This window comes from Podarcis erhardii, assembly GCF_964252035.2.
Source record: "Podarcis erhardii genome assembly, chromosome: 13".
Taxonomy (NCBI): Eukaryota; Metazoa; Chordata; class Lepidosauria; order Squamata; family Lacertidae; genus Podarcis; species Podarcis erhardii.
Window position 1 is genome coordinate 29,508,965 of NC_138502.1, and position 15,414 is coordinate 29,524,378.

The 15,414-nt window shown below is 43.9% G+C and overlaps 1 protein-coding gene across 5 annotated transcripts in view; it reads right to left on the reverse strand.

Annotated features, from left to right (window-relative positions):
- LOC309328060 (acid-sensing ion channel 2) overlaps nucleotides 1–15,414 on the reverse strand; it is a 376,555-nt gene that overhangs the window by 61,504 nt on the left and 299,637 nt on the right. For all 5 annotated transcript variants that reach the window (XR_014150696.1, XR_014150697.1, XM_081837936.1 and 2 more), the window contains one exon: nucleotides 449–599. Coding sequence is in view for 3 of the 5 variants with exons in the window: in XM_081837936.1 (XP_081694062.1) it covers nucleotides 449–599 (151 nt within the window). In the remaining 2 variants the exon portion in view is untranslated. The remainder of the gene's footprint in view (nucleotides 1–448; nucleotides 600–15,414) is intronic.

Genomic DNA, 15,414 nt, shown 5'->3' on the forward strand with positions numbered 1-15,414 from the left:
AGTTGAACAGCGGCTTAGAAATAAGTGTCTGACAGCCTTGGGATGAATTTGGCAATGAAAGTCTGCTGAATGTTCTTTGGATCTGATAAAAAGGCTACCGGCAGGAAGTTAATACAGCAGGGTATGCAGAGGCCCAATAATAAATCCACAAAATTTGATCTTCGTACTGATAAAGAAGATGATGTTCTGGAGCTGTCAGACAAGGCCAAGGAACCTGTCATGGCTAGGGGCAGTTCTTTAGGGCCGAAAGGGCACAAAATTGACATGCCTAATTGATGAAGATGGGGACTCAGACCAGTATGTAGATAAAATCCTATTTCCGATCTTGGTGAGCCACACGTGGAGACTTTCCGCAACTGAAGAGTGTGTTAACATGCTATAAATGAATAAATGGGTAGATGAAGAACCTGGCAATCAGACAGGCAAACACAATGAGTCTTCTCCTTACCTGTTTCTCCCCATATTGGCAAGTACTCATCCTGCTGAATGTCCAGCATTATCTCCAGGCCATTGCCTGTCCCACCCTTGAATGTGGTCAACAGAGGATGCCCATCTTCTCCTGAGTTAAACATGTAGCACTTCCCATATTTCGTAAACACCTAAGAAAACACAGAGAGGAAGAAAGATATTCAGTGACACTGTTGCTGGCCTATAGGTCCCAAAAAACCTGATTCTACAAAGAACTGCCTCAGCAACTGGTTTGCAGGGGAGGTACCCTTCCAGCTCTACAATTACAGTGGTGACTTCACTGTTGAACGGCTTGGCTTCCGAACAAATCGGCTCCTGAGCGCCACAAACCCGGAAGTGGGTGTTCCAGTTTGCAAATGTTTTTTGGAAGCCGAATGTCCAACGTGGCTTCCGCGGTTTCCAACTGAATGCAGAAAGCTCCTGCAGCCAATCGGAAGCCACGCCTTAGTTTTCGAACGGTTGTGGGAGTTGAATGGACTCCTGGAACGGATTTAGTTCGACAACCAAGGTACCACTGTATATGAAAACTGGCTTTAGCCTTGAACAGGAGCACTCTGTGGGTGTGGGTGTGTTACACACAACAACATTTTATCGCAAGTCCCTTTTGTGGAGTTTTTACATTCAAGACAGTTTTGCTACACAGTACAGGCATAGCTCTGTATTTTTCACCACTGCTTATTTCTACCTTCTCCCAAATGTACCACCTTTTAAGCATTTCTAAAATCCACACCTTCCGCTGGGGCTTCCACATGTTATTTTCTTTTGTGGAAGGCACTTGACTGAGGTAAACTAATTACTCATGTGTTTCCTCAGCACCATTGATTTGACAGATCCCTTGTGTTTCTGGTGAATCTGTGAACACCTCGGTTATTTCATGAGAAACATCTTGCAAAGTTTGGGGGGTTAGGCAATGCTATTTTCCTAGAAAAAGAGGTGCCGGAATTCACCATAAATGGTGCCTACCTAAGAGGTTCCAGAATTGAGTTCCGGGTGAAAAAAAGCCCTGGGGTTAGGGTTTCTAAAGGAGAGACAAAAAGCAGCAGCAGCAGCAGCAACCAGATCTCTCTACATGGAGGTGCCACTCATACTTGAGTAAAAGGGAGTCTGTCACATAGCACCCTAAAAGACCTCTGGAAGCAGAGAAATCCATCAAAGAAGGAGAGAGATGATGTGGCAGCTGCTGCAAGGCGGGGGGGGGGGGGGCTGAGCTGCTGTAGATACTCTCAGGTCTTTGACCCTGACCCTGCTTCCATCTCAAAAAGGACACACCAGAAACGTGGGAAGCGTCTCAAGCCTGGACGTCACATTTCCACCAGGCTATTGTTTACCTCCCAACAAACAAAACAGCGGCTTATGCTCCTGGACTCCAGAAGCATTCTCCATATCAACACATACGTAACTCTTAATATCCTTTTCAATTGCTGCCTCACCACGCTGTGGAGAAGAGAGTCTGGGGAAGAAGGGAAAGATTTCACAGCACAAAGGGTTGGGTCCTCCTTAAGGAGGCTGTTTGCGATTTCCCTCAGCCACTGAGACAAAAAAGGCTGTTTATCAAGTCTCTTGGCTTCTCTGGATCCACACCCCAACCAAGCCAAGCCAGAAAGATCCTCTTTGCACACTTTATGTAGCAATTGAGCCCTGCTGCAGCTGAAGCGTTGTTTCCTGCAGTAAATGCATAAAGCGTGAAGGGTAGACTTGTGCCTGAACACTTGGGGAGGGGGGGAGAGAGATGCGCTACAGAGCCCCAATTGGCCATGGCTCTTCAGCGCGTGTCCACTATGTGTTTAGCAACGCATGCCTGCCCTTCACGCACAAGTTGCACAAGTTTCCCTTGCAGATTTTTCTCTCAATCTGTTTCTTGTCTGTCAGGGCCATGTGTGTTCTGTGAGATTAAAAAGGAACACCTTCAAAGACCAAAATCCCACACCAAATATGTTGGATTTTGCCAGCCTGCACTTAGTATGCAAATCAGGGACATTGGCATATTTTTCTTTCTTGGTTTGAAAACATGATTCTACAGTCCTTCACAGTAAACATAATTTATTCTGCTTCACCTAGTGACTGGGTGGGACTGTTAGGATTCTTGCTCTGTGCTTGCAGTCATGGGATTGTTGTCTATCACATGACAGTGTATGTTTTCATTCCACATAGTGGGAAGTGACAGAGACAGGGTGTTTGGTATTACTGTGTTTCTATGATGTAGGACTATTGTCCTTTGTTCTTTCTCTTTGCTGTCTGATAAGAAAGAGGAAGGAGCTAAGTCAGAATGCTCCGAGTGTATTATATGTAAATAAAGGTAGTTTAGCCAAAATGCTGTGCTACTGAGTTCTGTTACGAAACTGCTAACACTCTGCAGGATCCTAAGCATGCTAATGCCACTTGGTATCAGTCGCTGTGATGTTTGGGCTGAAGAAAGCTTTTGAAGCTCCCGAACTACCGACCAGGAGGGAGAGAACATGCCTGTAGGGCATGTGTCTCTACCAGGGTCCTACACTTGAGTAGGACAATCCTAACATAGACAAGGAGTTGTGGGGGGTAGGCACTGAAACTTTATCCCTTGGCCACTGAAATCTTGTTCAGCTTTAATGAGAGTATGGGTTTGGAATTGCACACATACCTTCAAGCACACACACACACACACACACACACACACACGTGCTTGAAAGCTGCTTAAATAAATAATGGCAGACAGAGAAAAGCTGAGATTCTCAAGAAGTCACATTTTATGGTTCCCTGCCTCTCATCCAAAAAGCTGCTGCTTTAGCAAAAAAAATACATAACAAGAGAGTTGTACTTATTATATTCTGATGTATTCTTGATCCAGCAAACCCCATAGATTCCTAGAGAACCCTTTCCAAATTGACTTGTCCTACAGCTCTTATAAATCAGTCACAATGTTTTTCTATATATTGCAGAAGATTCTGAGGTCACATACTGGGTCTCAGTCTCAATGTGGGTCCCTACGGGCCAGGCCTGTTGAACCTAAATGCTGCATTCCACAAACAGACAACAAGCCATAACATGCCCAGCACCCCTGTCCCTCCCACCCCGTGGATGGACAAATGTGAAATTTGTCCCCCTATGAGGGGAATAGGGGTCTTTAAACAACTCTCAGCACCCTTAACAAATGATATTTCCCAGGATTCTTTGAGGGGAAGCCATTACTGTTTAAAGTGGTATAATAGCACTTTACAAGCTTGGTGGAGGTGGAGCCTGTTTTTGTATTATGAGACCACTTGTCGACATTTGCCCAATCCACATTTGTCTCCTATTCCCCTCATAGAGCTACAGTTACTTGAGTGGCTTAATTATCCATCCCTCTTCCCAGGGAACTCTGAGAAGTGAAGCTCTGTGAGGGGGATATGGACTTAAGGACATATTTTGTCACGGTCTTTGCTCAAAGACAATAAGGGGATTGAAGATGGCAATTACGAGCATCAGCAATGGATGCTGTGGTGGCACTGAGGATGCTTCCCTCTCTGAAGTGAAAGTGTTACCACAACTCCAGGCTGAGATCTTGAGAAAAAAGCCCACCCCTGGTTTTCCTAACATAGGTTTAGTCTTCATTCTAGGCAATTAGCACTTTGGGGAAACATCCACGACTACAGTGATTTGTTTAATTTACAACCCCATGCATGTCTTAGCTGTTCAGAGCCTGACCGCTAGAATTTCTTCAACTGCTGCCTGAATATTAGCTCCATATTTCTTTTTAAATACCCACTCAAGCAATGCTAAATTGTGCTGATGGTAGGAGAGGTGATTTAGCACACCTCTAAAGGGCCCTCTATAGCAATCAGCAGTCAAACAAAGCCTTCTGCTGATTTGCTGTTGTGGAAAGCGGACCCTTGTTTTCCCAGACATCCCAAGTAGGTGAATGCAAGGCTCCTTGTTTTCCAGACATCCCTACAGACTGGATAGGGTGGGGGATGGAGGCTCAACCACTTCTGTTCAGGGACAACCTCACTCATTCTTTCTTTTCTATTCCCTATCCATTCAGGGAAGAGGAAGTGCAAACATGCCCTGAAAGTACACATCCAGACCAAAAACTCCCTCTGAAGGAGTGGGTATGTAGTTTGAGGGCACTTCTGGATCCTTTGCTGTCACTTGAGGCTCTGGTGGCCTCAGCGACACAGAATGCCTTCCATCAACTTTGGCTGGTGTCCCAGCTGCGCCCCTATCTGGACAGGGATAGCCTAACTTCTGTCATCTGTGCTCTGGTAGCCTCTAGGTTAGATTACTGCAATGCATTATATGTAGGGTTGCCTCCGAGGACGGTTCAGAAACTGCAGCTGGTGCAGAATTTGGAGGGCACGATGGTTTGAGCATGTTGCACCAATCCTGGCTTGACTGCACTGGCTGCGGATTAGTTTCCAGGCCTAATTCAAAGAATTGGTTTTGACTTATAAAGCCTTAAATGGCTCGGGACTACAGTACCTCAAGAACCACCTCTCCCCATATGAACTGACCCAGATCCTGCAATTATCATCTTAGGCCTTTCTTTGTGTGCCTCCTCCACAAGATGTCCAGAGGACGGCAATACAAGAATGGGCCTTTTCTGTGGTGGCTTCCTGTTTGTTGAATGCTCTCCCCAAGAAGGCTCACCTGGCTCCTTTATTATATATCTTTAGGTACCAGGCGAAAAAGTTTCTCTATAACCAGAGCTTTGGCATTGTATGGCATTTTAACTGTATTTGTGGGAGACAGGTGATTGGTTTGCTCTTGTTTTCTATGTATTCTGTTGTCTCGTTTTGTATTTTGATGTTGTGAACTGCCCTGGGATCTTCAAATGAAGGCCAGTATACTTACTTACTTACTAGATGATAAGATAAGATATAAGATGATAAGATAGGATAAGATGATAAGATAAGATAAGATAAGATAAGATAAGATAAGATAAGATAAGATAAGATAAGATAAGATAAGATAAGATAAGATAAGACAAGACAAGACTCCCCCCCCCTTTCAATTCCAGATGTTTGGCTGGTGATTATGATTACTCAGAGAGGAAGAAAATGCACTCTGCCTAATTTTTTATTTATTAAAATTTATATGACTCTTGTCTTTTGGGTAAAAAAGCCCCCTTTCTCTCTTCACCACAAATGGCTAGGCAGAAGGTGGAACATGGCAACAGACTGGTGGCCCCATTCAAGAAGCAGTCGGGGGGGGGGGCTGTTTCCTTCTGCTCCAGAAAACCACTGGAGAGCTGGCAGAAAATGGCCCTTCTGGCAGTGGAACAGGCTCTGTTATCCCTCATGAAAGAGTCTGTATTTTACAGCCACTTGTCTGGAGTGCTGGACTAGGTTTCAGGCAAAACAATCTTAATGGCAGCCCACGCCTCTCTTTGCCTCAGGCACTGTCTGAGGTCTTGATGAGCTCTTACTTAAACAAAGCTCGCTTCGTAGGCAACAACATCCTTCCCGACAAAACCCCAAAAGGATCTATAATTGATTCAGATGCAACATCCCATAGTTCCTTGACAAGTCGCCCCAAGGGACGGTTCAGTCATACACACACACACACACACACACACACACACCCTGTAAACACACCCCCTTTCACAACTTTATGGGCTCTGCTGCTCTCCACATCTCTGACCTCATCATGCCTGTCATGTTCTGGAGATTAAACCTGCCATTTTGAATCCTTGATAATATTGGGCTTGGCAGACATCCCACCCAGCTAGGTCAAAGATAAATACAAACCCAAGCACCGCACTGTGGGGAAATTGACAACTGCGCTTCCTAGAAAAGTCCATTTTGTGGGGTGGGGGAAAAGACTTTATTACTCCACATCAGCACTTTCTAGCTTTTATGACTGTCAAAGCCAGCCAGCATACAAGGGCACTGAACAAGGAATAGGGCTGCATAAAACCCCTAAACAACTCTCTTCTAGGAAATTAAACTGGATATATTGAACTGTGGCAAAACAGGTTGGTCACATGTCCTAAACCACTTGTACCCAGAAGACCATGTTAGCTTTGTTCTCATAAAAGTTCTCTTTCACAAGCCCAGTGCTAGTACAGTGCATTGGCCACTATTCAAGGTGCTACTTTTAATCCGCAAAGCCATAACTTTTATGACACAAAGTAAGAGCTAAAACACATTGGGGACACAAAGATTACCCTAACCGAGGTTTGCTGGAAGAAACCTGAACACTATACTGCAGCTAGAATGCTACTGCATGATGCTGTCGAGCGAAGTGATAACCGTTTGCAGGTTTATACAGAACTAAGAGCCAGAGATGTTTCTTCAATGACTTCTGGTGGCTGGTGACTACTATATTTATTCCACCTAAGAACGTAAGAACAGTTCTGCGTATGGAAAGCCCACAAGTAGGACTCCAGCCTTATCCCCTCCTGTGGTTTCCAGCAGCTGTTATTCAGAAGCATACTGCCTCCAACTGTGGAGGCAGAGTATAGCATTCATTGCTAGTATCTCAAGAGTCTCCTCCAGCACCATAATTCAAAAGCATGAATTCTTTGGCGATCAGACCATAAAGAAGGCTGATTGCCGAAGAATTGATGCTTTTGAATTCTGGTGCTGGAGGAGACTCTTGAGAGTCCCATGGACTGCAAAAAGATCAAACCTATCCCTTCTTAAGGAAATCAACCCTGAGTGTTCACTGGAAGGACAGATCCTGAAGCTGAGACTCAAATACTTTGGCCACCTCATGAGAAGAGAAGACTCCCTGGAAAAGACCCTGATGTTGGAAAAGATTGAGGGCAGTGTTCTCGAAGTTACCAGCATGAGTTTGACCAAACTGCGGGAGGCAGTGGAAGACAGGAGTGCCTGGCGTGCTCTGGTCCATGGGGTTACGAAGAGTCGGACACAACTAAACGATTAAGCAACAACAAATTGATAGCCTTATCCTCCATTAAGTTTGTCTAATCCTCTTTTAAAGCTATCAAAGTTTGTGGCCATCACTGTCAATTCCACAGTTTAACCAAGCACTATGTAAAGAAGTACTTTCTTCTGTCTGTCCTCAATCTTCCACCACCCAACCTCATTGAATGCCCACAAGTTCCAGAGCTATGAGAGAGGGAAAACAACTATTCTCTATCCACTTTCTCCATGCCATGCACAGTTTCATAACACTTCTATCATGTACCTCTCACTCACCTTTTCTCTAAACTAAAAGCCCCAAATACTGCAACCTTTCTTCACAGGGGAATTTATTCACTCCCTTCATCATTTTGGTTGCCATTTTTTGAACCTTTTCCCAACTCTACAATATCCTTTCTGAGGTGAGGCAACTAGAATGGTACACAGTATTCAAGGGCGCCATCTGCTAGGGGCTGAGCCCTTTCGTCCCCCCATACTTTCGAGGAGGGTGCCACTCCTCCCCCAAAAAAGTCCAAAGCCGGAAGTGGCAGAAAGATATATCTAAATTTGTCTGGCAGGGCAAAAAGCCCAGAATTAAGTTTAAGATATTAACAGACGCGAAAGAAAGAGGGGGCTTTGCCCTGCCAGACTTAAAGTTGTACTATGAAGCCGCAGCTTTCTGCTGGCTAAAAGACTGGCTACTTCTCGAAGACACTGACGTACTGGACCTGGAAGGTTTTAACAATGCTTTTGGTTGGCATGCATACTTATGGTATGACAAAGTTAAGATCAATAAGGCCTTTAAGAACCATATTGTCAGGAAAGCAGTGTTTAACGTCTGGACAAAATATAAAGACTTATTGGAAAATAAAACTCCAAGGTGGCTTTCACCTCTGGAAGCTAAGGCCCGAAAAAGACCCAATATGGAGGCCAAATGGCCAAAATATTGGGAAATATTAGAAAAAGATGGAGACAATTGGAAATTGCAGAGTTTGGAGAAAATGAAGGATAAGGTGCGAGACTGGTTACATTATGCTCAGATTAAAGAAGTTTTTAAAAATGACAAAAAGTTAGGGTTCCAGGTGGAGAAATCGAAGTTAGAAACAGAATTGTTAGAACCAAAGACTAAGGTACTATCTAGAATGTATAACTTGCTGTTAGAATGGAATACACAAGACGAAATGGTTAAATCAGCTATGATAAAGTGGGCACAGGACATTGGGCATAACATTATGTTTGAGGACTGGGAAAGGTTGTGGACCACTGGGCTGAACTTCACCGCATGTAATGCTCTGAACGAAAATGTAATGAAAATGATATATAGATGGTACATGACCCCAGTTAAACTCGCCAAAATATACCATTCATCTGATAATAAATGTTGGAAATGTAAAGAAAATGAAGGAACATTCTTTCACCTCTGGTGGATATGCCCTAGGCTGAAGGTCTTTTGGGAAATGATATATAATGAGCTGAAAAAGGTATTTAAATATACCTTCACTAAGAAACCAGAGGCCTTCCTTCTGGGTATTGTCGGCCAGAAGGTGTTAAAGAAGGACCGAACATTCTTTATGTATGCAACAACGGCAGCAAGGATACTCATCGCAAAAAACTGGAAAACTCAAGATCTACCCACACTGGAAGAGTGGCAGATGCAGCTGATGGACTATATGCAACTGGCCGAGAAGACTGGCAGAATCCGTGATCTGGGAGAAGAGAAGATGGAGGAAGATTGGAAGAAATTCAAGATGTATCTACAAAAACATTGTAATTTGGTTGAATGTTAAGAAGGATGCTAGATTATAAAAAATTGGCCACCACTAAATTAGATTTAAATTTGATGATAAGTGAGACTAAAGAAAATATAAAATTTTTTGGAAGAAGTGCTAGATTATATTTGAATGAGTGGACATGAGATTGTAAACAAGTTGATAATTTGTTTGGAAAAAACTTTTAACGATGTAAATGGGAGCGGGAGACGTGAGGGAGTCCAAAGAAGTGATGAAATTATGTTTGTGACAGAAGTAAGACTGTTTATTATTTGTGCATTGATATTTAAAAACTTTAATAAATATTTATAAAAAAAAAACCAAAAAAGTCCAAAGCCTTCCTGAAGCGGCCAAGCATGGAGCCGAGTGTGGCATGGCTTCAGTCTCCTCCTCCTGCCATGGAGGAGGCTGGAAGCAGCTCCAGGCTGATGGTTGCAGAAGCAGCAGGAAAACATGCAACCATTGAAGCTGTGCTGCTGCTGCTGCGCTTCTGCTGAGCTCAGCTCTGCCTCTGACATCCTGATGTCACATGTACCACGTTGTGACATCACACATGTGATATCATGTGCCGCGTGCCACCAGCCCCCCCCCCCTTCTTATTTGGAAGCTGGCATGTGTGACTGTTTTCCAAATGCAGTTGCACAATAGATTTGTATAATGGCGTTATGGTATCAGCAGAAAACGCAGGGTGAACTGACAGCACCACCATCTCCAGCTTCTGCTGCTAATGCTGATTTGCACAGTGTCCCTCCTTCTCACATCAGAAGGATTTAAGGACAGACTATACAGTATACAAAGTGGGAGATTTCTATATATGCCCATTCTGGGGCAGAATAATAAAACTTACAAGTATATTGGGAACATAGGTGCACTTTGGAAGAAGAGTCATGAAAGGCATGTTTAATTAAGTGGTTTTGTTTTGTTGCTTGCTTGCTTGCATGCGTGCCCTCCTTTGTTTCCTAAAAGGATTTATGATCTTTGGGAAATTAGATTATGAGTCCTTTGGGGATAGTAAGGACAAGTCCTTGATGACATTATAGCATCCTGCCATGAACTAGAGAAGAAGGTAGGCTGCAAGTATAATAAATATACAAGGAGATGTTTAATAGCTGCTCAGATCTTTAGACAGAGACCTGGACTACCTCACATCTGAGGAATAGGAGGATGCTCAGAAGTCTATGCCACCAATCTATTACGTATTTCCAGGCATGAGTGATGCTGTGTTAGGCCTCTGGCTTGACATTTTTGCAGGCTCTTCCTCACAGCAGAGAAGGGAATTGGATCCCTCCTGAGAGAAGACCTGAGCAGGAGGCAGAGCCTGTAACCTATTTGCTAATTGGGGAACCCAGGCCTGGGTCATGGTGCCATTCTGAGCAAGCTACACTTAATCTAACAAGGCAACCTTCTATGGGACTATCGTTTCCTGCCTTCACAAAATGTCAGAGGTCAGAGTGACGGACATTTGCTTAAGGGTTTCTTACAGCAGCCTCTGCTGATCCTCTGCTTTGAGGCTCTTTGCAAACCTGATTGATGGCAAAGACCTTCAAGGGAAAGAGGTTTAACATTTTAAAGAGCAGTTTTATAAACGGATTCAATTATACATGGCCCAGCATGTGGATGAAAGCAAAGCATGCCCACCACGCAGGTCACAGTTTTAATCCAGAAATGTGAGATGAGGAGGGTTCACCCTGCTTTTCATAAATTCAAAGATGTCTTGGTTTTGATGAAAACATGGAAGCTATCCAAGAACCAGAGATGGGCTATTGAGATATCATCCAACCCACAGCCACCACTGACGGTCAGCAAGATTTAAAATCAAGTGGATTTCTAAGGGCTGGCTCATACACAACACACACACACACACATATATACATCAAATGAGTACTGTTCATATGACGACTGGCAGCTGAATGGGTGAACTGATCCCATTTGAAAAAAACACTGATGTGAAAAGTTATCTGTGTCATTATTACTGCAATACTGTATTTACACATACATAAAAGTTAGCCGGTTATATCGTTTCCATCTAGTTGATATATGTTCATGTGTGAAACAGCCCCAAGACAGGACTTTGTAAGCCTGTTTCTTCTACTCTCTATTTGGCACAGTTGCTTTGCTAGGCTCTTCCAACACTCGTGTTAGGACCATGGCAGCATACCGTGCACTACAAAGTAAAATAATCAAGGTTCAACATTAAGGCATTTCAAGCTTGCCCCAAGAAATGCTGAATTTCCTATAACCTGTGTATGTTAAACTGCCAGAAAATGTAGTTATCAGCACCAATAACTGGGAAGATTTGAGATATTATAGTCAAATGAGGACAAATGTGCATTTTGCAAGGAAATATGAAAGCAGGATTTTTTATTTTTTTTCTGAGAAAGTAATTTCAGTTCTAAAGGAAACCGAAGGGAGGTGGGTTAAGGATTGTCAGGAACAACACAATCTTGCTTTTAAGGAGCTTTAGCCAACAACAGAAGCAACTGGGAAGTCACAGAAAACACCTAGTGAGGTACGTAGGGTAAAAATTCAGCTCTGTCATGATGCTTAAAGAATCTAATTGGGAAGCCATTTTCTTACCTAACTATCTATAGAATTCTAGCAGCTACCTTGATGAGATTCAAACCAAAGTTTGGGATATCAATAGGTATCAGCAACTCTCCCAATTTGGGTTTCTCAATTTTCCATGCTTTCCATTTCTCCACATTTCCACGTCAGTTTGTGAATTATTTTAAAAAGCAAGTCCTCTTGAAGATTCAGCAGCATTTCAGTGTTAATTTTTACACACTTGTATGTATTTCTGCAAAATATACACATTTTTGCAAAGCAGTTTCCCTGTTTTTAATGCATTTTTGTATGCTATTTTCAGTAATATATCCATTTTTTATCCACACTTTACCCAAGTATATGCACTTTTGTACAAGTTCCTTGACAGGAGAACTGAATTACATATTTTTTATCGAAAGTGCAAATTAGGTAGGGTCGCCTATAAATGTGAACTGAATGAAATTCCTCCCCCATCCCAAGATATAACCAATCATAACTCAGACGAACTCTGCTCGATTTGAAAAGTCCACTAAGAAAGGGTTTTCTCATTTACATGTAGTTCACATCATCCCAGATTATGAGGCCAAAAAGCAATAATTTGAAATGGTACTATTTATGGTAAATAAATCCAATTTCTAAGTTATTATTTCTATCAGAGCCAAAAAAAGGGAAGTACTCTTGAGAGTAGATTAAGGTGGGGAAAATTACACCCAACCTGCTTTATTCAGTCAGTTAAAAGTCAAAATGAAAGAAGAATGACTTGACACAGCTTCCAAAAGTCACAGGAGGCAACTGCTTGGAGTGTTCTATTTCATAACCTCAAGCTGCCAGTGACCAGCTCGCGTGCTCCTGCAATGTGCCAAGCTATTAGCCCCATGCTTGAAGTTCAGCATTCTCAATTGGCACCTTCCAAAGCCCAGCTGCCAGAGTTCTGCAAGCTGCCACACAGACGACTGTCACACCAAAGGTGATGACGATACCAGACTGTCATCCTTGGAGCTTGGACTTGGTTAGAATTTAACATTTGGGGGCCCAGATCTGAACACCGAGAAGTGCTTTCTACAGCCAAGGCATTGCAAAATGGTAAATTGCCCAAATCCAAAATGTAGATTTTCATGGCCTAAGTCAGGGGTTTTCAACCAGTGTGCTGTGGCACCCTGGGGTGCCTTGAAAAATTATCAGGGGTGCCGCGGGCAGCACTGGCCTATGTTGCTCTTTCCTCCCATCCTTCCTCTGATTTCCTCTTGCTGTTGGAAATGGATAGACAAGTCCCAGGCCAATGTGGGGCAGTGTGAGGAGGCACCTCTCTTTGGGGGAAAGCAGCTTAGAGACCAGCGGTGGCAACAGCAGCTGCTCCGAAGGAGAGGGGAGAGGAGAGGAGAGGAGGCTGAATGAACCCTCCACATGGGACATCGTTTGAGAAAGGGTGAAAGGCTGCCAGCTCTGCGGGCAAGGGGTGATGTATCTAGGCTCCTGAGCCCCACAAGCGTGCCGCAGAAAAAAATGTAGTTGGTCAAGGGAGCTGTGGACTCAAAAAGGTTGAAAACCTTTGGCCTAAGTTTACATCAATTTCCCTCAAATGTTTCAAAATCTGTAGTTGGCACATGACCTCCGATTATCTTTTGATTCTAATCAGCTTCTTTGGCAACCAATCATTTTATCAGGATAGGCGCTCAGCAACAAACTTTCTTCTGCTAACCCCCTGAATGTGATGGGTGTTGAGAGCTGAGAACACTGCCCTGAATAGCAAACACCATGAGATTAATCCTTTAAAATGGAGATCAAGTCCATTCTCTTTTTTCAGTGAGCTATTTTCTATGCAAATGAAGTTCCAAGGATCCTGAGCTTGTTCTGTAATTAGTGTCAAGTTAATTAAAAAAGAAAGCCTTTAACAGGTGTTCATTTCACATTTGGTGAAGGGACGTTGAAGCCTGCCCATCACTGCTGCCTGTCTCCCGTACAGATTTGGAAGTGAAAAATGTGGGATGAATTATTACTAGAGCAGTCAAGTACAACATTTTCCTGTTGCCTAGAATGGACACACAGGGGAATGTGGCTCCAAACAGGGACGACTTCCTGTCCTACCTGCTCTGGAGCTTCCTCCCCCTGTGTATGACCCTAGCTGACCAGATAAAAGGACTGACCATGCAACCATCTCTTTCTTAAAAATTATAACTAAAATTGGTCCTCCAAGAGATAAGCAGCTCAGTCCTGTGGCTGGCTTGGGGTCTCCTAACCTGGACAGAACGAAGGACCAGTGGGGAAAGGTCAGTCTCACACAAACCAAAAGTGAATTCCAGAAACCCAGGCAATACAGCAAAGGATTCTGGGACACTCTCAGCATGCGCAGGATGCTTGGTGAGGGCAAAAGCAAAGGGTCACCATGAACTTGCATGCTTCTTTTAACCAGAAACCAGATTGAATGTTGCTGCCCTAGATAGCTGCTTAGTTTGCAAGTATGATTCTGTGAGCCCTGTCAAAAGTCTGGAGCAGGACACCCTTTACCTATAGAAAAAAAATATATCTTTGACACTGGCCTACCAAGACTCTTATTTCTTTATCACTATACAAAAACAGTGCCAGGTGCCAGGAACTGCTGTACAAAATACCATGGGAGTCGGTGACAAAATGGCTGCCATGTGGGCATAGCAAGATTCAAAATGGCTGCCATCCAGGTGTGGCATAACACAAAATGGCTGCCCTATCAAAAAAAGAGCAGGAAAAAGGGCAAGATCATGAAAAGGGGTGGAAATTCCCACCCCTCCCCATGAATGAGAAAAAAGACACAGACATAAGTCATCACTGTGCTGCTCACTTCACACAGAGAAAGTATTTGTACCTCTACTCTGTTCAGAACAGAAGAAAGTATGCGTGCCTAATTCTGGCATTCAATGAAATGTGGGCATGTCTGGGGTGGGGACTTCTTTAATGTAGAAGAAGCCAAGTCATTGCAAACAGGAACCAAGCAGAAAGAGCAAACAGTCTCTTGTGCATTGTGGATTGTAGAGGGGGGACTGGCAGACATGCTGGAGCTCAAGGGCTTCAAGTTGGCAGCGCTGTGCAGTCCTTGACCTGAGGAGCTTACAATCCACATTTCCACAGTGAGGGAGACAATAGGCAAATGGGAGGGATGGGAGGGATGGGAGGAAAGAAAGAGACAAGGGCAACTGTATGAACAGCAACAAGGACACTGACTTTTATATACTTTGCTTTCATCCCCAACAAAATAAAACCTAAGGGGTTTAGTCAAAGGCACCAAAGAAGAGAGGAGTTTAGAGGAGAGGCTTTAAAAGAAAGAGGGCGGGCGGGCGGGCGGGGTGGTGGTGGTCATGGAAAGTGTTGGCAGGTAAGGGCAAAAGGGTAAGAGTAAGACAAGCCCACAGTAAGCTTTGATGGGAGAGACAAAAAGGAGTTTCTGCTGGATTCTTCCCGCACAGTGCTTCCCCCCCCCCCCAGGAAAAATAGGTGCCGGAACTCACCATGAAGTTGTTACAGTAAGTTGCAGGGTGACTTGGGGCAGCCCTGAACAGATGCCAGTTTGACAACAGCCGAATTCACCGCCCACAGAGGTGCTAAAAACTACAGCAAAATTGTGAGATCTTCTGCGCTCAGGTGAAATCTTCCTGAAAATGGATGCAATATTTCCCTAAATCGGTGCTGCTGCTGGCAGATGGGGGGGGGGTGCCTGCAGGACTGAAGCATGGGAGTTTCTGTAGCCTCACCCTGCCTAATAGCCCAGCCCCAAATTCACACACCCAGGTATGTATCATTCTGCCTTTATCCTCACAGCAACCCTGTGAGGTAGTCGAGGC